This window comes from Patagioenas fasciata, chromosome 25, assembly GCF_037038585.1.
Source record: "Patagioenas fasciata isolate bPatFas1 chromosome 25, bPatFas1.hap1, whole genome shotgun sequence".
Lineage (NCBI taxonomy): Eukaryota > Metazoa > Chordata > Aves > Columbiformes > Columbidae > Patagioenas > Patagioenas fasciata.
In genome coordinates, this window is record NC_092544.1 from 1,151,826 (window position 1) to 1,174,173 (window position 22,348).

The 22,348-nt window shown below is 51.6% G+C and overlaps 1 protein-coding gene across 8 annotated transcripts in view; it reads left to right on the forward strand.

The window, feature by feature from the left end:
* Nucleotides 1-22,348, forward strand: part of HIVEP3 (HIVEP zinc finger 3) — a 145,331-nt gene that overhangs the window by 83,152 nt on the left and 39,831 nt on the right. For 4 of the 8 annotated variants that reach the window (XM_071799203.1, XM_065857085.2, XM_071799202.1 and 1 more), the window contains 3 exons: nt 508-602; nt 13,427-13,491; nt 14,711-20,376. In XM_071799203.1, the coding sequence (XP_071655304.1) occupies nt 15,259-20,376 (5,118 nt within the window). In that variant the 5' untranslated portion in view covers nt 508-602; nt 13,427-13,491; nt 14,711-15,258. The remainder of the gene's footprint in view (nt 1-507; nt 603-13,426; nt 13,492-14,710; nt 20,377-22,348) is intronic. The other 4 variants (XM_071799204.1, XM_065857086.2, XM_065857087.2 and 1 more) reach the window with 1 other exon arrangement.

The following is a 22,348-nucleotide window of genomic DNA, read 5'->3' on the forward strand; positions in this document are numbered from 1 at the left end:
TTTAATTGGCTGCATCTTGTCCTGGCTGGGGGTGAGGGGTGGGATTCGGGTGCTTGGAGGGCTGGGCAGAGAACCTGGAGCTGAACAGTGTGGGGTCCTGAATGTGGGGAGGAACAGCTCCAGGTTTTCCAGTCTGTGTTTCCCAGTCCCTGATGGTTCTCGCTGTCTGCACTGGGACTTTCTGTTCACCTCTGTTGGAATGCAGCGTCCAGTGTCACAACTCCAGTAGTGAAATGAAATGGAATGAAGAATTCCCTGTGTGTCTGCACAGCTCCCTGTGCATCGCAGCGTGATGTTCGGTTTCGGTGCAGTAACGTGACCGTGTCCAGCTCCCATTTACTTTGTGATCCATGATCATCCTGAGATCCTTTTCAAAAATAATCCACCTTTGCGAGCTGATATTTATCCCCTGTGACCGTGTCGTTGCTCGTTCTGCCTCAGCACTGTGCACCCACCCTTCCTCAATTGTCTTTTTCTTTTTCTCTTTTTTTTTTTTTGTTTTTCCAGACCATTTCTACAACTTATCAAGACCATTTTGAACCCTAACCCTGGCCTCCGAAGCGCTTGCAGCCTGTCCCAGCCTGGTTTCGGCAGCAGTTTTAGTAAGCATACTGTGTTCCATCATTGCAATCAATTATAAGGATGCGGAGTTGCGGTAGCGCCAGGATGGGGCCGAGCCAGGTGCTGCCCATGGATTCTGGAAATACGGTGCACAGTCACTGGTAGCTTGGTGTTTAACAGATAAGAAACGAAAACAGAAGTGGTGGAGGGACCCCAAAGGTAATTAAATGAACCCAGATGGGAATCGGGGTGCTGGCACAGGAGGCCGAACGGTGTCAGAATCACAGCGAGTCTGGCCAGAAACGCTCATTTCCAGGCCTCTCCTCTGGGTCTTTCCCAAAGTTACAAGAATTTAGGAAGAAATGAAGTTCTGTGAACAAAGACTCACAGTCTGGTGTTTTCAAGGGCTCTAACTACATAGAACTGATTTACTTGGCGGGGAAAGGCCTTAAATATCGCTGTAGAGAGCACATAATGTGAATGGCGTTGTATTTATTCATTTCACTGAGTGGATGGAATTACATAGTGGATTATATTGGGATGTGCTGTCTCGCATGGTGGTGTGAAAAGCAGGTGCACAAAGGGAATTCTTTTTGGAGAGAGGAGGAAGAAAGCTTATGGTGCCAGTAAATCATTCTTACCGCTGCAACAATCCTAATCAGGCTAATTAGGATTAGTTTATCTGCCTAGCTTTTGTTTTTGTGAAATGATACGACATATCAAAAGAGTTTTGTATGAGTTTTGGTAATGTTTTTGACTTGTTTCATGTGGTGTAGTGAATGATAAATAGATAACTCTGTCTGGTTGGGAGAATGATGTTAAATGCAGCATTCGGAGCCGTCCATTAGTCCTCCAGCTCCTCTTTTGTCACCAGCGCATCCTCTCCTGTCCCCTTGCCCGTGCTGCCCGTCTGCGTGTGGCCCAGCTCCTTCTGTCATTTCCCACTGTGTATCTCACCAAAAGCCGCATCTTTTCTCTCTTGCTTATGCCACTGATTTTTCCCATTGCTTTTTTTACCGCTTCGTTCCTTTACTGTTTTCCATTTCTGAAAAGCTGTTCAGATCTTCGCAAAAGCAAAGCTGTATGGCGTTGCATATGTGCTTGCCCATATGTACCCGCCCGTAGCGAAGGCTGCAGAGGAGAATGTCAAATGAGGTAATTTTCCACCACATTCATCCCTTTATTCTCATTTCCTATTTATTCCTTGGGAAGCTTCAAGTGAAATATTAAGATTGGCTTTGAGTTTTACAAGTCTGAAAGGCCTGGAGGTTTTCCCAGTGAAAATAACGGCGTGGACGCTGCGACCGCCGCGTCTCCATGGGTTAAATGGGAAGGTTTGATGTCGTGGAGCCCCAAGCAGCAGCTGTGGCTTCTCCTCGGAGTCTCTTCCTCATCGCTTTCAAACCCCATGTGATTACTGTTTTCCCTTTTGTCTTAATTCAGCTTCTCTTAATTGGTTTCACGGTGCCGTGAAGCTCTGGTGGATTTGAGGCCTATCCGTCAGGTTTGATCTCGCCAGGATCCAACGGCGTCTTCATCGAGAAATTCTCCCACAAAGGGGCAGAGAGCACGAGGAGGTGCAGGGTGGGCACGGCGTGGCCTGCACAGACGTATTTGCTCTTGGTAGTGATGTTAATATCCGCGGTGTCCCTTGGCGGACACCTGAGGATGTGGTGTCCCCTCCGGGCCTCGTGTCAGGAGTCGGCTGGAGCCTGTTTGGGCCCCCGCAGCGCTGGGTGCGCGTCTGCAGGGCTGTGGGGCTGCACACTGCGGCCAAGGGCTCCTGTTCTTGCCTTTTCCATTATTTCACTGGTGCAGAAGGTGCCAGATCAGGATAAGTCTCAAATCTTGGCGTCAAGGCTGGTTTCACAGCGACAATGGTGTTTCGGGCCAAGAGTCCACATTGTATCGGAGTCTGTGTGAGACCCGGGGTGGCTGTCGGAAACCAAAACCCTTCCTGAAGTAACATACAGCTTTTTCTTTTCAGTCTCCAGTGGGAAATAACGCTCTTCTTTCACAGAATCACAGAATCATTTTGGTTGGAAGAGACTCTCAGGATCATCGAGTCCAACCATAACCCACCCCTGTCCCTGCCCCATGTCCTGAGACCCTCATGTCCGTCTGTCCAGCCCTCCAGGGATGGTGACTCCAGCACTGCCCTGGGCAGCCTGTTCAATGCCCCACAGCCCTTTGGGGAAGAAATTGTTCCTAAATCCAACCTCAACCTCCCCTGGCGCAACTTGAGGCTGTTTCTCCTTGTCCTATCACTTGCTACTTGGGAGAAGAGGCTTGCAAAATCAACTTTGTCTCGTCCCTTTGTGTTCCTGGCATCTTGTTATTGTGTTGGCAGCGAGGCGTTAAGGCCATTTTTGGAGATTTTGGGGTGTTTTCTCGCGGGTGCGTGCGGACGTCCCGGTGCAGGGTGTGAAGTGGCTCTGGGCACAGGAGTGTGCATCACCGCGCCGTGCCATCCTTTACCGAAACAGAGCTGGTGGTTTCTAACAAGGTAACGCACACTCTATTTTAAGCTACTTCTAAAAATAAATTCCCGCTCCCGTCGGCGTTGTGGCAGCGGAGTTTTATATCTGAACCGGGGCTGTGTTCTTCAGATGATTCATAGAAAGAAGATGAACTTTACTGCTTTTACCCTGGGGTGAAGCAGCGTGGGTGAGTTGCTGATTGCACATGAAGGTCTGCGTGCCCGCGATGGCTTTTCCGATGAGTTCTGCTGGTGCTGGCTTTTCCCCTAAGGCTCCAGTGTCGCATTAAACACCGGAGAAGCTCTTTTTCCTGGAGGTGTCTGGTAGTTAACACAACGTGTTCGCTATGTGGACAGTGTCCCACAGTCCTTCGGAGAGCTGATGGCGTTGTCACATCGAATAAGAAATAACAGCGTGGTTCTGTAGAATGGAGAAAGAGGAGCTCATGGTGCTGAAAGGAGCCCAGGCAGGTTGTCTGGGCTCAGCCCCGATCCAGCCGGCCCTGCAGGATCCCGCGTTTCAGCTGGGATGAGACGTACCGCTCCATAAATTGGTTAAGCTCCAACCTGGCAGTAGGGATAGGAGGAGAGGGTCAAATTAGGCCTAATTCTGGTCTTATTTTCTGTGCATTCAGGAGTGGCTGCCTCAAGGGCAGCAGTCACCCCAGTGCTAAAACAGATGAAGGAAATCAGAATTATTATCGAGGCAGAAGTGTGCGAGGCAGGACCTTGGCTGAGGCTGAGCAGAGGCGTATTGGTTTCATTTGCAAGGATAGAGGTTTTTTAACCTGATGTTTCTTTCATTCGTCTTCATTAAGAAAATGACAATCTGAGTGCAAATGGAATACTTGGGGGAAATAAAGACTCTTCAGTTGTTGATTAGGTTTGCCCAGCACTACAGCCCTTTCAGATAAGGTTGTTCCTTGCGTTGCCTTGTGATGGAGAGAATGAGATCGTCCTGGCCAGTGTCCTCAGACACACGGGGTGGGCTGTGGGGGGTCCTGGGCAGGGACAGGAGTTGGACCCCATGGTCCTTGTGGGTCCTTCCAACTCAGGACATTGCATCACTTGTAGAGCACCAATGAGCGCGTGAGATAGTGAAGAAGTAGAAAGAGCCCTGATCTCACCTGTCTGTGCTGAAATTAAGAGTTTTAATGAACTCATTGGGATGTGGGGTGGCATCAATGGCAACGTTTGTGCCCCGGTGCTGCTTGGTCAGGGCGCAGGGACCGGGGAAGTCCCGCTGCCGCTGCCAAAGAGTTAATCCCGACATAATCATCTCATTCTCTTTGGGAGAGGAGTTTCTCTGTGACAGCCCGCAGGGTGAGACGCGTGACTGTGTGTTCTGGCAGCCGCTTTGCAATGGGAAATAAACAGCCTTTCGTATAATGGCGCTCATTGAGCATTGTGCCCGGGAACCCATCGTGACACATGTCACCCATGTCACCCCGGCCGGGGAAGCTTCTTCCTTTTGCAGCTCAGCAAAATATTTATACAGTGGCTTCTACTGAACCTGCTCCTGCGCTGCTGGGGACGCGGCTCCAAAGCCGAGCTTAATGGCTGAGCTTAACGGCTGACCTTGCTCTGAGTTCCTCCTGAAATATGGAGTGCTCCGATCAATCTGCCAGCCACATGGAACAGCCACCAAATTTGCTTCCCTGTTAGGTTTACTTTTTAAATTGCTATAATAGCCCTGCAGGTTTATTGCTGCTTTAAGTAACTGGGAAATAGCTTTAAAACCGATGGCCCCGTTCCCCGTTCTCGAGCCGGGCACTGGGGCGCTAACAGGGGAACCACAGGGGCTGGTGGTTGCGTTGTGTTGAACTCCGAGTCCTGGGCACCGTGTGCTTGGCGATTATTAACCCCTTTTCTAGCTTGCAGTATTTAAGAATAACATTTTAAAGATCTTGTTGCTATATAAATTATAAAATGCGTTTTTCCGTTGACGTATAGCCAGATACGGGTACTGGAGTGTTGAGTAGTTTGCAAAGAACAGAAATATCTATATTGTTTCCCTTTGACCTGCTGCACCGCAGGGTCTCAGTGGGCAGAGAAAACCCAGTGGTTTCTGGCTCCTGACCGCTGCTGCCGTTCCACAGCGTCCCAGGCTCTGCAGACCACACTTTGTTGAGATGTATGGAAGGCTCGTTGGCAAGAAGCACGTTTCCAAGAATTCTCTGTGTTCTGGTTTGCGTAAGGCCTAAAATTTCAAGTATGTTGCTCTTACCCCAAATAGATCTCAAGTAGTAATTGTAGGTGGGGGATTACAACATACATGGCTGGTTTGAGGAAGGACCCACAAGGATCGGTTCTTGGCTTGGGATAGTCGGGGTATTTCTCCTCGAAGAGCAAAAACGACGACGACAAGAAGTCTGGTGTTTAATTGTATAGATGCAGGGTTTGGGCAGCGGAGCGAGACAAAGGCAGCCTAGAAAACAGGAACAGAACCTCAGCAGAGAAGAAATCAATCACTGGAACATCTTAACTGAGAACGGCTTCTTCTACCAAAACGTGTGGTCTTTAAATGAAGACGGTTTTCTATTTTCATAAGAGATGTTGAAGCTCGAGGGCAAGCAATGAGCTCAATGCAGAAGTGCTGGAGAGGTTCTCAGCCTGTGCTTACGAGCAGCTCAGGCTCTGTAGTTTATCACTGTTTTCTGTGTTAACATTTGGGGATCTCTGAAGACCGTGTGAGATTGTGGCATCACTTTTGCAAATCAACCTTTCAATGTCCCTGGAAATGGTTACTCCAAAAAATCAAGGGCCTTGACTGCAGTGTCATTGTTTTCCTGAAATTCTCTATATTGCCCCATAAATGCGAGCATGGACGTCGTTTGCTGTTCAGTTTGAGGCCAAGAACAGAGATTCCACGACAGGCGCTGGACGGACTGCACACCAGCTCCTTGCTCTTGGGATTCGCCATCGCAGAGCAGCGCATGGAGCCCGCAGGTCAGAGCGTTTGATTTGTGAAAGCAAACAGGCTTTTGTGCCGTTAGCATGCGGTCCATGTATGTAGTTTAACACTTCTGCACCCAGGCCTGGGCTTCTTCCCTCTTTTCTTGGATGATAATTTATTTTTAATTTCTGGGGCCATTCTCTTAATGGTTTTAAGAACACCACTCACTGTTGCTTTGGGAGGGAGTGGTGTCTTCCAAAATGACTTGGAGGAGGAGGAAAAAGAACAGGGGGGTGGGAAAGGCATGTCCTCTCTTTTTGGGTATATGGCCAGATTGGTGCTTGTCTGCCACGCGTCCTCGCTCTGAGAACAGGGCAGGGCCACATTTGCAGCCCCGGTAGTCCCGTTGTTCATGAATGAATGCAAAAAGCTCAAAGAGGACGATTTTGCAAGGCAGAAAACCCAAGTCATCATTTCAGGTTCCTATCCAGATGGCCAATTAACTGCTTGGGTTCCCTCAGCTTCGCGCCCCGTTGGTTTGGGGTGGGCAGGCGGGGGGGTTGTGAATCCTGGAGGGTGATTCAGACCCCAGTTTGGGTCGAGTTGCTGTGTCTCCACGGTTCTTGCAGCGTCACCATCTGGTGTGCGGGACGGCAGAGCCCCCAGCGATGCTGTGGGGGGCTGTGGCGTATGGGTGACACTGGGTGGCTCACGGAGTGACCGGGGAGCCGGGGGACACCTGAGCGCCCCGCACGCCGTGTTTTGTGCGGGGTTTCTGCTGCGGGTGGTACGGGTGTTGTGCACGGGACCACATCCTGCCCAGCGCCGGGCACGCCCCGCGCATCCGCCGACCGGCATCGCAACCAAAAGGAAACGCGTGGGGCGAATTACTGATCTTGCAACCTGGCGTGCTGAGCAAGGCTGAGCGGCGGGGAGAGGAGGGGACCCAGCAGCTACCGACCCGTTTCCCTTTGCCCTTTAGGGGGACTTTTGTCCCGCTGTGCCTCGTTTTCCCACCAGAGCCGCTTGTTTCTTTTATTGACTTGGTCTTGCAAACCTCGTAGCGTTATTGACCTGCAGCAGGGCTGGCGTGGCTGCAAGCTCGTCAGGGTGTTTCCGACTGTATCGTCTTGTCTATTTAAAGCTGTGAACTCTTCCTCCCGACCCGGCCTCGCTGTTCGTTAGGGTAATGAGAGATCTCCGAGTTCCACCCCTTAGCACGATGCGACTGGAGCCGCCTGTTCGGGACGTGCGGAAACCTCCTCCAACACCTTTTCTGAACCTGTCCCTCACTATTTTATGCTCGTACTGACAGACCCGTCCTGTTCAGCTGCCGAGCACACACAGACAGCCCCTGCGATCTGCTGCCTAAAGCCAGAGTGCAGAGACAGAGCTATAAACCAGGCCTACAGCAGGAAATGAAGTGCTGCTTCATTCCTCTCAAGGCCTGGAGCTCTTCTTTCTTTCGCCTGCTAACGCTCAGGCTTAAAGCTGGAATGCTGGCATCTTAGTAGATCTTTTTTTTAAATGTATATAATAATAAGAATTTATTCTATAAATATATATAATCAGCGAGGCCGTTCCCGTGCTGGGAAGTTGGTGTTTCTGCGTGGCTGGTTGGGGGTCCTGCGGAGCAGATTGCGGGGTGGATCCCACGCGTGACCTGCGGCCGTCGGGTGGGATGTCCTGGTGGGTTTGTGCTCCGGGTCTGCATCCCGAAGTGTGGTCCTGTTTGCACCTCTCAAATGTTGATGGAGATAGAGGAAGGCACATGTGAGGAAGCGGCGTTGTGTGAAGCAGCATGGGGACCCAGAACAAGGGAAGGCCAAGGTAGCACTAGGCTTCTGGGGTTTTAAATTGGCTTTTCAAACTAGGAATTCCTGCTGTATCTTGGGCACAGGCAGAAATCTCCAGGTGCTCATTTTGGTGAAGAATTGTTCTTTGTCCTTCCGCGTTGCTGTACGCTCAGTAAATATTTCCACCAAAGCAGAGAGCAGCTTCCCCATCCAAAGCCACCTCGTCGCTCCGATGGAGCCCCAACAACCCCTCCGCAACAGCAGATGCTGGAGCGAACGTTTGGTCTCTGGCTGCATCCCTGCGTAGAGTCAGTGATGGGGAAGCTTTGGTTGCTGCTTTAATCCGGTTGGGTCCGAGGGAGCGGAGGAGATCCCGACCGAGGCGGGAGGACGTGGGAAACCCTGCTCTGCGTTTTCTCTCCCTCCCCAGTGAGCGCTGGTGCTGTGGGCTCCTGAGGGGCAGCTTTACGAGGGGAAACAACAGAATAGATGGGGTCCCTGTGTAAATATTTGCACTCATCTACAAGAAGTATCTGTTAATAAGAGGCCGATCGCCTGGAAATCAACCAAAACGCGTTCTGGTTCTCATTAAACGCTGCTTCATTTCACTGGCATAAGGTGTATTTTTGTGTGTGCGTACAAGGGAGTTGTGTAGAGCTTGTGATGACAAGGAAGCAAACACTGTCCAGACTTGATTCTTTCCTTCCTGCAAAGCTGACAGCACTCCCTCCAAACTCAGGCCTGGTGTTTTCTTTCTTTCCTGTTAAACAAATACGTATCTTGATTTAAAATTACTTGTGCTTTTTGTGACTTGGCGTGGCCTTCGCCGGCAGCACGAGAGCTCCGAAACGTGACCATTCCCTCTGAACGGCCACGTGTCCTCACACCCTGTGTGCAAAGAACTCTGCGGCTCGTAATTTGGGACCGGTGAGGGACGTGTATGCGTGCACACAGGCGGCTGCAGGATATCTGTATTTATTATCTTTGCAAAGCGGGGTTTGATGCGCGTCGCTGGGGAGGAGAACTCGTATGAGCCGCACCGTGGATGGCGCCCGGTTCTGCGTTGGTCACTGGGTTCGCCTCCGTCTTGCGGTGCGCGGCACCTCGGCGGCTCCGGCACCTGGGATAATATTTACCTTGAGAAAAGCCGTGTCAATTAAAGCAGCTCCTCCAGCAATTCCCCTGCCACGGCACGAAAACACAGCAGAGTCTTTACCAGGGAGGCTCTGGACGGTGAGGGTGGCACTGGAGGCGCCTGCTCCGTGTGTCCAATATGGATTTCTATCTGTTTTCACCATTTCTGTTATGTGACAAAATCCAAATGAATTTCAATATATGCTCCCAACGAGTCAAGCCTGTTTCTGTCAGTAGGAGATTGCCAGCCTGGCGATGGGATCAACAGCTCTATTTTTTGCCTGTAGGGAATAAAAGGACCATTTTCTTCTCTTTGTGACCTTCTTTTCATTGAGAACAGGAAAAACCCCATTGTCTTTGGTGCTGAATCGGTGGGGGAAGTTTCCTTGTTGAATTATTCCCACTGAGACTCCAGGGTTTTTTCTCTGTCGCTTGAACAGAAATCTTGCAGCATCTCCTCTCTGCGTTCAGATAAACAAGGTACAGGCTGGCATAGCACAGCGTTGTGTGTTGCTGTTGTGTCCATAAGTAACAGGCTGCTTAGGAAGATCTGATTTCGTATCATGGGCTATGGGGAGATGCGGTGATTCCAACAACCACATCCTGCTCCTGCATCTCCAGAGGATGCTGAACGTGCTTCTGTAGCATTTCTTCTTCTCACTTCTGTATTCAAAGCAAACCTGAAGCTTTTTTGCGATGCCAGCTTGGAAGATCACTTTGTCATTTTAGTGAGTTCATATTATAACCTTGGAGTCTGTTTTCATTTTATTTTGCTGAAGTTTTAGTGCATCTTGCTTAATTGCTTCAGCTTTATTGTTAACGAGACAAAAACACAGATTGTGTAATAGCTCGCGGAGTAAAACTATCAAGGAACAGAGATGGAATTGTCATGTTAAGAAGTTTCTCTTTACTGTTTTGATTGTCTTCCAATTCCTCATGTGGTTTTGTTCAGTCCCACAGACCTGCTCTGCCCTGTGGGCAGCATCACCGACCCCCTCGTGCCCAGCGGATCCCCCCCCATGCAGGAGGATGCTGCAGTCTGGCGTGGGCTCTGAATCATGGGTGGTAAAACCCGTGCGTATGAACACTGGGAATGCTCTGCGAGGAGCGGGAGTTGAACCCGTTATGGCACAGTCACGTCGTCCTTGCTGCTGCCACCCGTTTCCTGTCGTTCGGTGCCGTTCTGCTCTGTGTCACCCGGGGGTTACCCAACCTGCTGGGCATCCCTTGCTCCATGCACTGTGCTCCTGAGGTCAACGGGAGAAAAGATTCCAAATGCTGTCCCTTCCGGGCAGCACAGCCCAGATGTGCGAGCAGGACGTGCTGCGTATCCTTACAGGGTAAAATGAAATATGAAAGGTGCTTGGAGGAGCTCATTTTGGTAGTTGCTTTGGGGTCCATTTTTTTTTGCGTTGCCTGCTAAAATCACTGCTGCATTACTGCAATATCCATTCTGGTTGTCAAATGCAGACGATGCTCTCTGCCTGCGGTGTGGCCATGTTCTGGGTCTGGTGGGTATTTGCATAGGGCTCGACAGGCTGTGTGCAGCGAGCCCGGGCTCCTGCGTGTGCAAACACACAGCGTGGAGGGCTGTGCTGTGCTGTGTGTGAGTCCGTGGGTGTGCAGCCCGGCCGTGCTGGTGCAGCGGGTCTGCCGGAGTCCCCCCTCATCCCAGCAGCCATTCCAAACCAGAGCCCCACGCTGTGAGGCAGCATTGAGTATGATGTCTGCAAGTTGGCCTGGTGTGTGTTTCTCAATGTGTTGGCAACCCGGGGTGTTTTGGTGCTTCCTTCTGCTCCATCCCAGCGCCGGAGGGGTCACCGGGACTCGGTTCCTCAGGCCAGGAGATGCAGACCAGTGCCCAGCTGCAGATACAGACCTGCACCCTCCAACTTGGGAGCAACCGAGGCTGCTCTTGGACCAGTAAACAGATGGAATCAGGACCAGTTTTATGCCCCTGAGGACCCGTGATGTGGAAGGACCTCGCTCCATGTCGTGTCTGGGCTTTGTGTGTGCTCTCTGCACAAGGGCGAGCTTCATCTTGAAGCAAGATTCTGCTTCTCGCACAGCAAAATAATCAACGGCACTCCCTGTATCTGCTTGGGTTTTGCGTTATATGTCTGTTGGGTTTTGCACAAGGAGACTCAGGGCAGAGCTCTTGGGGCTGCAGGTTCAGCAGGAGGGACAGGGCTGAGCTCTTCTCTGTGACAGGGACAGAACCCCAGGGAATGCCAGAAGATGTGCCAGGGAGGGTCAATGGGACATGGGGAAAAGGTTCTTCACCCTGGACACTGAACAGGCTCCCAGGGAGGTGTCACGGCCCCAACCTAACAGTGTTCAAGAGGAGACTGGACAACGTCCTCAGACACACGGGTGAGCTGTGGGGTGTCCTGTGCAGGGACAGCAGTTGGACTCCATGGTCCTGCAGGTCCCAGCTCAGGACGTTCTGTAGTTGTATGAAGCGCCTCTGGTGCTCAGCAGGACTGTCCAGGGGGGCTGTGAGTGTCCGTGGGAGAGCGACCCGGCCGGCGCGGGGGGGGCTCAGCAGTGAGTCAAGGGAAACCATCTTCATCTGAACCCCGCAGAGCCCTCTGGCCGGAGAGCAGGGCCCGGGGTGCTGACCAAAGCCTCCGTCCCCACTGATCCACCCTGCAGTTACGAAATGCAGCACAAATCATAAACTCCATCTGAACTGTACTTGTTCCTTTATTATATTTTTTTTTTTCCACTCCTGTGGTTTGAAACTATGTAGAAACGTTTTGGAAGGTTTCTCAATACATGAGTTTAACCATAAGTCTCAGCAGGGGGAACATAGTATTGGGGAAAGGCAATTACTGCTTGAGCTGCATGCAAGACACATCACCTTGGAAAGAGTCCCCGTCTTGCCAAGAGCTGGCTTCCCACTCTTGGTTTGGCAGGTCTGGAGCATTCAATTCAGATGAATTTTGAAAGAATCATTACTCAGCAGTAGTTTCAAAATATTAGTTTACTAATGACTTTGTTGCACCGAGAAGTGAAAGCAGCAGCGATGTTTACAGTGCTCGGAGGAGATGCAATGGTGATGAACACCGTCCCTCGTCACAGCCGCGATGTTGGTGGCTCTTGAGGGTCTTCTTAACCATTGCCAGAGAACTTGGGTTTCTTAGGGTTTGTTTGCAAGAAAACGGGGTTAGTTGCATCACAAATGTGCAGAAAAAGAAACAAAGAAAGAATAAAGCCCTCTGGAAGATGAGTGGTGCATTGTCATGCCCTTCCAGCATGCATGTGGTTGGATCGGCCCTAAAGCGCTACCAAGGGTTTGCAGTGGGTGGGTGTTGGCTTCCGAGGGGGACGAAACCGCCGTGTCCCCTGCTTTTTGCGGGTGTCACGGGTGGACGGGGCTCCCGGGGCTGTTCCTGCTGTTCTCCACGTCGGGTTGGCGCTGCGAACCTTCCCCGCCTCTGCCTTCTGCTGGTGCTGCTCCCCAGGCTGAGCAGGGCTCGTTGCCTTCTCTTTTTTCTCCTCGTTTCAATGGTGATATTTTGGGGAATATTTAGCTCTAAAATATGCAGATTTTGCAATAATTACTCTGTTCTGACTCAAATGCTTTTCTGGAAAAGCGGTTTTAAGCTATGAAAATAGGTTAACCCTTTGCATGTGGCTTGCTGGCAAAATGCAAAGTCGCTGTTGTCCATCTGCTTTCCTCGTGGTGCGGGTACCAATGCCCTTTGCTGTCTGAAGAGGTGAGAAGGGAAGTTGCTGAAGCCATGTGGGGTATATGTAAAAGTTAATTAGCACAGCATTCAGCTTTTAATGAGCAGAGGAAGTCTCCTGGATGTCCTCCCATTTCTGGTTACAAGGATCATGTTTATTGCTGTGGGTCTCTCCCTTCCCGTAGGATCCCAGGGCCTCACAGACATTGATGGGTGACTCACAACACATCTGCGAAACACGGAACTATCCCCGTTTTAGAAACGGGGAGTAACACGGGCTGTAGATGATACGACTTGCCCAGTTTCACACAGGAAATGTGTAACCGAAGCGAGAATTGAGCCCAAGTCACTTGAGCTCAACCCTGGATCGCCTTCTCCCCTCGGTGGGTCTGCAGCGACCCGGCAGATGTTGCACGTGTGAAAACGGTTTAAGAATCTAATGATTGAATCGAGTTGGTAGACGCCTGAGTTTGTAGCTCTGAAGCTCTAAAGCTGCCCCTGGATGCCATGGGGATTTGGGCGGCACGTTCCAGCCGGGCAGGGTTGGGATTGAGGTGCAGGAGGGAGCTCAGAGCAGAGCTGAGGTCGATACCGGGGTGCGGAGCTTCGGTCTGGCCTGCGCTGTGCAGGAAAGCCCACGGCAATGTGTTTTGTACACGCGTGCCCGTCCCCCTGGGGTAAACACGCCGGAGGAGGTGAATTCGGTCACCAGGAGCCTCTCCAGCTGTTGGGGCTGAGTTTGTGTACTGCTGCGGTTACCAGGCAATCCTCCCCATCAGGGCACCCGGTGTAAGCCCCGTGTGCTCGCTGCCGAGGTGGCATTTTAATACGCACACATTATGATTCCAACGTGCTGTTTCTTTTACAGACCAAATTAAATCGTGGACGAGCAAGAGAGAGACACCATCAGAATCACCGACTGCCCAGTCCCCCGTAAGTAGTCTCTGTTTTCCCGGTGGCCTGTCCTGGATGTGCGCGGCCCCCTGCGGGGACTCTGCTCACGAGCAGGACTTGCTTTTCTGTTTGTCTGGTTTACTTTGCTTTTTCTTCAATATAATTGAGACTTGTTTGCCTGGTGAGTCCCCACGGTGCTGCAGCAGAGGTTTGTGTTACTGAGTCTCCTTACGAGGGGGATGACAGGAGATCTGCTGTTGCCGCTTGCTGTTTGCAAATCTCCCTCCGTCATAAATCACCTCAAATGTCTACGCTGGCATCTGCAAAGCTACAGTTGAGACCTGGGTGCACAGACCATGATCTCCAGTTAGCAGAGTGCCCAAGCGCCCTGTGCTTTACCCATCGCCTCGTCTGCTTCTCTAAAGCATGGAATTTCTTGTAAGGACATGGTGAGCTACTGCAAACAGAGATCTGTTTGCCCACAGGTGTGTCTCCAGGGGTCAGTTTTGGGCCCCGCTCTATAGGAAAGAGCTTGAGGTGCTGGAGCGAGTTCAGAGGAGGGGACGTGGGTGGATTTGGGGACAGGGGTGGTGGGTCTGATAGACCCTCCCATGCAAATCCTTTGCAAGAAGGGCTTCCCCAGTGTCGACATCCGCCCGTGTGGAATACGTGCTTGCTGTGGGAGTTGGATTTGCACCATTGTTTGGTAGCAAAGGGCAGGAAATGAGAGAGGCAACACTTGAGTGTGTGTGCTTTCCCCGTACCTGCTGTTGTCAATGACACTGCAGGTGATTGCGAGCAGAAGAGCGGATTTTAGGCAGGAAAGATTTGCTCTTGTATTTGTCAGTGACTGTATGTGCTACGTTAGGCGGTGCTTTGTGTTGGGTCAGCGTTACCGCGCAGTCTGTTTGGAAGGGAAGTACGATTATAAAAATTGAAAAGCCATAAACGTTTGAGGAGATCAGAAGGGACTCAAGTTTGAAACCGTTTCAATATGTTTTTCAAAGCTGTGTTTCAAGTTCCTGCTGCAGAGCCGGGTTCTGCGTGCACTACACTGAGGTTCGACTTCCCATCATTTCTGTTTAGATTACCATTGAAAGCAACGTCTCCTGAATGGCAGATGTTGAACGAGTTATTCTGTATTTCTTCTGTGCAAAATATTTACTGTTATCCTCTATAGAATAACAGCATTTAATGACTTAAATACAAACGCTAAAGTGATTTTTTTCTGTTTGTTTTCCTTTGGATGTAATTCCAGAAATGTGGGAAATACTTTTCCAAGGCTTTTGAACTCAATCGTGGAACAGAAGGAAGACACCGGGGGACAAACGTACACCGTTCAGTGTTATTTTCCTTGCACGGGAAAAAAAGGTCGTTTTGAGATGAGCGCTGGAGTCTCAAGTTCTCCAAGGTTTGCATAACAAACAAGAGACACATTGTGGGCTGCATCTGGGCTTTGAAGGCTTGCCACTGTCAACTGCAGTGAAATGGCGAGGTTTAAAGCCTTAACCAAGTTCACAAGGAAAATATTTGGCCGGAGAGTTCTGGAAAGCGTCCTCTCTCTGAAGTAGTTTGGATGCGGTACCAATGTGAACTTTGTTGACCTTGAAACGTTTTTTTTTTTTTGAATCAAATAGAAAGTAGTGACACTTTAGCAAAATTTTAAGTCAACAACCCTCTCCCGGTGGCTCCAGCTCCATAGCAAATGCAGGCGAAACAGGGGATCTGCAGAAGAGAGCTTTATTATTCGTAAATGAAGCCTGCCAAAACCTTCCCGAAATAGCATTCAAAGACCCTTTTAAGGTCATGGATCCTGAACAAAGCCAGAAGAGCACAAAAAAGGCTGAGGAAAGTCCAAGAAAGAGGCTTCCCAAAGGAGAGGCTTTCCAGGGCAGTGTTTCACCCACAGCTACGTACGCGGGCAGCTCCGCTCCGGCGCAGGGAGCCCCTCTGCGGGACATCCTATCGCAGCAGCACTTTCCTGGCTCCCTGCCGGTCCCGAGGGAGGAGGCTCCGGAGACGGCTGCCCCCCAGAAGCAAGCCAAGCCCTCCTCTTTCGAGCACCCTCCCCACGCTCCGCAGCTCCAGCAGCACGCCCTGGCACCAGCATTCATGTCTCCTGGGAAGCCGGAGCACGTCCTCGAGGGCCCCACGTGGCAGCTAGTTGATCCCGTACGAGCGGGCCCCTCCGGCTCCTTCTCATCGCCCGGGCTTCACCCTCACCACGGCCAGCTCTTACCTTCCCATTCACCGATCATTCCCGGAGAGGACGTGCCGTCCGTTCAGAAGGTCTATATCCCTCGCCCGTCGCAGGTTTCCTTAAAACAAGCCGAGGAAGTGCACAAGAAGGAAAAGAAACCTCAGAAACCGGGCAAATATATTTGCCAGTACTGCAGCCGGCCCTGCGCGAAGCCAAGTGTGCTCCAGAAACACATCAGGTCACACACGGGCGAGAGGCCGTACCCTTGCATTCCATGTGGCTTTTCTTTTAAGACTAAGAGCAATTTGTATAAACATAGGAAATCGCACGCTCATCGAATCAAAGCTGGGCTGGCCTCAGGGATCGGGGCGGAGATGTATCCGTCCAGCTTGGAGATGGAAAGGATCGGCGGGGAGGACTTCGAGGAGCCGACAGAAGGAGAGAGCACAGACTCGGAGGAGGAGACGGGTGCCATGTCGGGCCACGCGGTTGAGCTCTCGCCCAGGCAGAAGCACTCGCTGTTGTCCGGTGGTTTGCTGAGCGGAGGGAGCCAGGGCTCCAGCCACGACCGCTGCTCCTTGTCCCATTCCAGCATGTCCCAGTCTCTGGAGGACAGCACCCAGTTTGCGGAGCCATCGTCAGACCACGCTCTGAGCCATAAATCGGAAGACACCCACACCATAAAGCAGAAGCTTGCGCTCCGCTTGAGCGAACGGAAGAAGGTCATAGATGAACAAGCTTTCCTGAGCCCCGGGAGCAAGGGGAGCACCGAGTCGGGCTACTTCTCGAGGTCGGAAAGCGCAGAGCAGCAGATCAGCCCAGCAAATACTAATGCGAAATCTTATGCAGAAATTATTTTTGGGAAATGTGGTAGAATTGGGCAAAGGACTGCGGCGTTAGCTGCAAACACAACCCAGGGGTTCCCGCATCTGTCTACCGAAGAGAAACCTAGTATGGTACCGTTATCTGTGCCTAGGACACAGGTTATTGAACACATCACTAAGCTAATTACAATTAATGAAGCTGTTGTAGATACCAGTGAAATAGATAGCGTTAAGCCTAGAAGAAGCTCTTTATCTAGACGTAGCAGCATTGAATCTCCAAAGTCTAGTGTATATAGAGAACCGTTCCAGTTTGATATCAAGTCTGGTTCCAGTAGCCAGTTGGATGCATCCAAAGCGTTGACGTCCCACGGCGAAAAAATGAAGCCCGAACAATCATTGTTGTCACTTCAGCAATCCCACAGTGCCACAGAGACAGTGCCTCTCCTAAGAAGCCACTCAATGCCTTCTGCTGCATGCACTATGAGCTCCCCGCACACCTTTCGCGGTAGCTACTCATTCGATGATCACATCATGGAGCCTGAAGTCTTAAGCCGCAGTCAAGCGTTTTCTTCCCATCCTCGAATGCTAAAACGCCAACCAGCTATCGAGCTACCTTTGGGAGTGGAGTACGTCTCGGAGGAGGTCAGCTCTGCGAACAAAGAAGCCGTTTCCAAACCTCCCGAAGAGCCTGAAACCAAGGAAAGCGATCTTACCAAAAAGTCACGGAAGGGTCCGAAAGCTAAAGGGTTCATGTACGAGTGTAACATATGTGGTGCTCGGTATAAGAAAAGGGACAATTATGAAGCCCATAAGAAATACTACTGTTCAGAACTGCAGCTCTCCAAGCCTCGTTCTTCCACGTCCCATACCTCTGCAGAGCCTGAGAAGAGCGCTGCGGATCCTGACGCGTGGCCCCAGATGATGCATTACAAGCTGGGGAGCACCTTGGAGCTCACTCCGCTCCGGAAGAGGCGGAAGGAGAAGAGCCTCGGTGACGATGAGGAGCCTCCAGCTTTTGAGTTGTCTGACACTCCTTCCTCCAGTACTGCGACAGGGCCTCCGTTTGCAAACCCAGCATCATCTGATGTCGCTTTAAACCTAACCCGCGAATCCATGAAGTCACCAGCAGACCCGGGTAAATCCGCACCTTCCGATGTCAGCGCCGGCTTTCATTCCAGGAACACCAAACCCGCTTCAAGCTCGGAGGGCAAAGAGAGAAGAACAACCTCGAAGGAGATCTCTGTGATCCAGCACACGAGCTCCTTTGAGAAGTCTGACTCCATCGAGCAGGCGAGCAGCTTGGAGGCGGAGGAGAAGCCGTTGTCGCAGTTCTCGTCTCAGCCCAGCGCCCAGCACAGCCGGCCGCCCCACTCCCTGCAACCCCGGCTGGTGCGCCAGCCCAACATCCAGGTCCCTGAGATCCTGGTCACGGAAGAGCCTGACAGACCAGAAACGGAGCCGGAGCCTCCTCCGAGAGAGCCGGAGAAAACGGAGGAGTTTCAGTGGCCACAGAGGAGCCAGACGCTTTCTCAGCTCCCCGCGGAGAAACTCCCACCAAAGAAGAAGAGGCTGCGGCTGGCGGAGATGGCTCAGTCCTCCGGGGAGTCCAGTTTCGAATCCGTCTCTCTCACCCGAAGCCCAAGCCAGGAGAGCAGCATATCCCACGGCTCCAGCCACTCTGTCTTGTTCGATCGTGACGATCACAGCAAGGCAGAGTCAACCAGCCAGCCCCCCGAGTCCCAGCCCAAGCCTCCCGGCCTCGGCTCGCATATGTTGATGGTTCCGAGCCACCATCACCATTCCAGGGAAATGCGCAGATCTGCTTCTGAGCAGACACCAAACGTGTCCCATCCTTCCCAGATGACAGAGACCCGCAGTAAATCATTTGACTACGGGAGCTTGTCGTCCACTCCTGCATCCGCCCCCGGCCCCGGCTCCTCGACCCCCCAGGAGAGGAGGAAATGCTTCCTCGTCAGGCAGGCGTCCCTCACCAGGCACCCCGAGCACGACCCGGACCCGGCCCCCACAGCCCGAACAGACACAGAAGACCCAATTCCTTCTTCAAGTAAATCTCCTTCAACGAGTTTGCCCCATCAGCCCACATCTTCATCCCCTTTGCCGTCTCATGGTAGCTACCCCAGTGAGAAGAGCCAGCCGAAGGACAGCCCCGAGCCGGCGTACACCCAGCCCTACACAGAAGCTCTGCAGGTGTTTCACCACCCCGTCCCGCAGCTAACGCTGCACGAGAAGCAGTTCATGTCCCCGCAGGTCTCCATCCTCCCCTACCAGCCCCTGCTGCCGCAGCCCGGGCAGTCTGCGGAGCTCTTCGCCGCGCACACCATGTCCGACATCCTCTCTGCTCAGTTCTCCATGCCGCAGATTCCTCCTTCCATATTTCAGGCTCCGCCGCTGCCTCTCCCGCAGACGCTGCTCCACCCGGGCCCGCTCCACATCGCTCCTCCCTTGATGTCTCACCCCGCCGAGGCGCCGTTCAGGCCGCATCCCTCATTCCTGCCGGTGCATTACCCCGGCTCCTCGCCCATCCCTTCAGCCTTTTTTCTGCCTCTTCAGTCTCAGTTTGCCCTCCAGTTGCCAGGGGAAGCTGGCGGGCATTTGTCGCCGATCAAATCCAGTTTATTCCCAGCAGCGGGAACCTCCAGTCTTGCTCTGTGCACAGAATATGGCTCCGACGGCAGGTTGCATCCTTTGACCTGCACGACGAGTCCTTCGGTGTCCATATCCACATCTCAGCTGGTCGTTCCCACGCGCTCAGACCCAATGGTGTCTCTCGTTGTCCCCGTTCGCATACAGACAAACATGCCGTCCTACGGGACCGCCATGTACACGACGCTTTCCCAGATCCTGGTCACTCAGTCCCAGTGCAGCTCCTCTTCTCTTGTTCTCCCCAAATTCGACGATCGCCAACCCAAGGGTACCCTGGTGTGCAGTGCCGATGTTCACGGGCTGGGCTTCGACCTGGCACAGATGATCACAGAGGATCAAAGAAGCATCTTCCAGAGCCCGTATCTCAGAGTGCCCTTGCCCTTGCCAGAACGAAAGGGCTACATCCCGCTCACCTCCCCGTCAGACAGCGTCCTCGGGCTGGAAGGAGGCCCCTCAACGGTCGGTGGAAGTAAAAGGATGCTCTCTCCAGCTGGCAGCTTGGAGCTGACAATGGAAACACAACAGCAGAAGAGGGTGAAAGAGGAGGAAGTGTTGGAAGCAGAAGAGAAGCTGGAAGTGGTGAAACCACCCAGCGCAACAGAGGAAGGGAAAAAGCAGGATAAATCTCACTTCCTTGCAGAAAGCCAAGGCAGGGTTGAGGTTGAAACACCACCTGGTTTGTCCTTAGAGCAGTCGGAGCCAAAGGAAATCCCAAGTACTTTGCAGCAAGCTGTGTCCCATTCAGGTTCTCCGAGTTTCGAGGCGCTGGAAGAGTACGAGCGGCCGGCGGGCAAGCAGTTCCTCAGCAAGGCACCTCCGCAAGCTGTGAAGAAAGAAGACTCCAAAGAAGTGGTGGAGCAGCCTCCACCAAACCCTCCAAGCCCCGCACCTCTCTCAGAGGTCCCTCGTAGTGCAATGAAGTCTCGAGAAGGTACGGACACCAAGAAGGTACTCCAGTTCCCCAGCCTCCACACAACCACTAATGTCAGTTGGTGCTATTTGAACTACATAAAGCCAAATCACATCCAGCAAGCCGACCGACGCTCTTCAGTGTACGCCAGCTGGTGTGTCAGCTTGTACAACCCCAACCTGCCGGGCGTCTCCACCAAAGCAGCCCTGGCCCTCCTGAGGTCCAAGCAGAAGGTGAGCAAGGAGACCTACACCATGGCCACGGCCCCGCGGCCAGAGGCGGGCAGGCTGGTCCCGGCCGGCTCCAGGAAGCCAAAAATGACAGAGGTAATGCAATCCTATCTATTTCTCCTCATCCAGTTGGATACGTGGGAAGAGGGGGCCGAGGGCCGGGGCATTGCTGTTCTTAGTTTGATAGGAGTTTATTCATCCCTTTCTCAGTTTGGTAAGCGCTTGTTGTCGGTGAAACTTTTAGAATGAAGCTAAAACCCACTGTAATAAGGGAAAAAATGCAAGCCTGCCCCAGGGCAACGTGCCACGTTTCTGTTCTCCGGTTTCTACTTGCCTTGTAATGTAAAGAGCATGTAGGAATCACCGCGCGCGGGAGCTGCCGCTGCTCGAGCACACAGGATTACACTCCATTTGCATTTGTCTTGATATTTCAAATAGCTTTACAGGTTTTTTTTCCTCATAAATGCTGTTATAATTCCCTACATTTTGCGTGTTATAAATGACGAAGGATTACCTTGGGGAAATGGGATTCTGTCTGGTTGTGCATCTACTGATCTCGCATTAGTGAACGTGGAGAGGTACGCTTAAAAGTATTTAAAAATATTAAAGGGAGATTTGCAAGTGTATTCAGGGCTCCGAAGAAGCACAGAGGCTTGCAGTGACATTTCTAGAAGCGCCTCAGTGGGTTGGGCACGGACTCTTGTTAAAACACCCGTGTCGCTTGGTCCATTGACTTAAGGTCCTTTGCTGCTTTTCTGGGTATCTACGGGTATTTTATACCCGGTCTTTGGCATTAGAGGAGCAAAGTGAACGGTTTCACAGGGCAGAGCTCACCAGAGGAACCGGCCACATGGCACAGGAGTATTTCAGACACTTGTGGTAGCCACCGACTGTTGTGTGTCTCATTTTGAGGCCAGACTTTCCCATTTGATTAATGCCGAACCATACAGATCCTTCAATCCAGATCCTGCTCATGTAGATCAGTAAACAGAGCCGCTCGAAAGATTTTGCAATTTGATATTCATATCAAGTCAATTTTTATTGATGGATTATTCACTTTATTTCTGTATCATGAAATGAACTCTGAATATTAAATTTATCATAATCACTGCCGCAGCTGCTGCTTATAAATATGTCTTAAAATACACAGTAGAGTTGCTTTGATTCAATCAGTCCCTGCTTCTCTTCAGCATTTCCATCATTCTCCTGCAGAAATCCAAGCCCCAGAGTTTCTAGGGAGATAGGGCAGATAATGACCCGTGCGGTGCAGCACCCGCTCTAACGCTTGCTATTGATGCAGTATTTTCATGAGGTTTTATCTGAGCAATGCTGGACCATCTTGTTCCCGTTCTCTAGAAGTGCCTGAGCTCCCCGGAGCTCCGCTCTCCGCACGGTGCTAAACCCCACACCAGTGTGTGTCCCAGGAACCCCCAACCGCGTGTCCCCGCGTTGAGGCAGGAACGCTTCAAATACATCAAAATGCACATTTCACTGCATGCGTTTGCTCAAAACCCTTTTACGCAAAACCCTCTAAGCTGAGCGGTGGCGAAAGTTAAAGTTTTCATGGGGCGATTTGCTAAAGTAAGAATTAGTCCCAATGTGTTCACCTAGAAAACGGTGCAGCCTACATCTCATATCTCACCGCTTAAAGGAGTGCGGTTTGCAGAAATTCTCCTAATTTCAGTGGAGATAAATGGACGTCATGCCAAGCAGAGAAATATTTTTTGATGAGGTGATCAGCGGGAGCGAAGTCCCCGTTTGGTTTTAAAATCCACCCGACCAGCGCAGGTAGGAAAGGGCAGCGCTGGTTACTCAGGAAGGTGCGGTTCATGGGAGCTGCGTAGCAGCAGCGTCTGTCCAGGGTTGATTGTTCAACCCTTGGTTAACTGGGCTCCAGCTGTTTCTTTATGTAACTACAAGTTGTCAGTCAACACAACAGACAATGTAAACCAGCACTGATCTTTTGTACAATGATGCATGCAGCAAGCTACCAGCAAGCAGTAGGACTGTGTATACTGTCTGCATACTCGGCTTGATTTTTAAATTATCAGTGTGATTTACTGAGCTG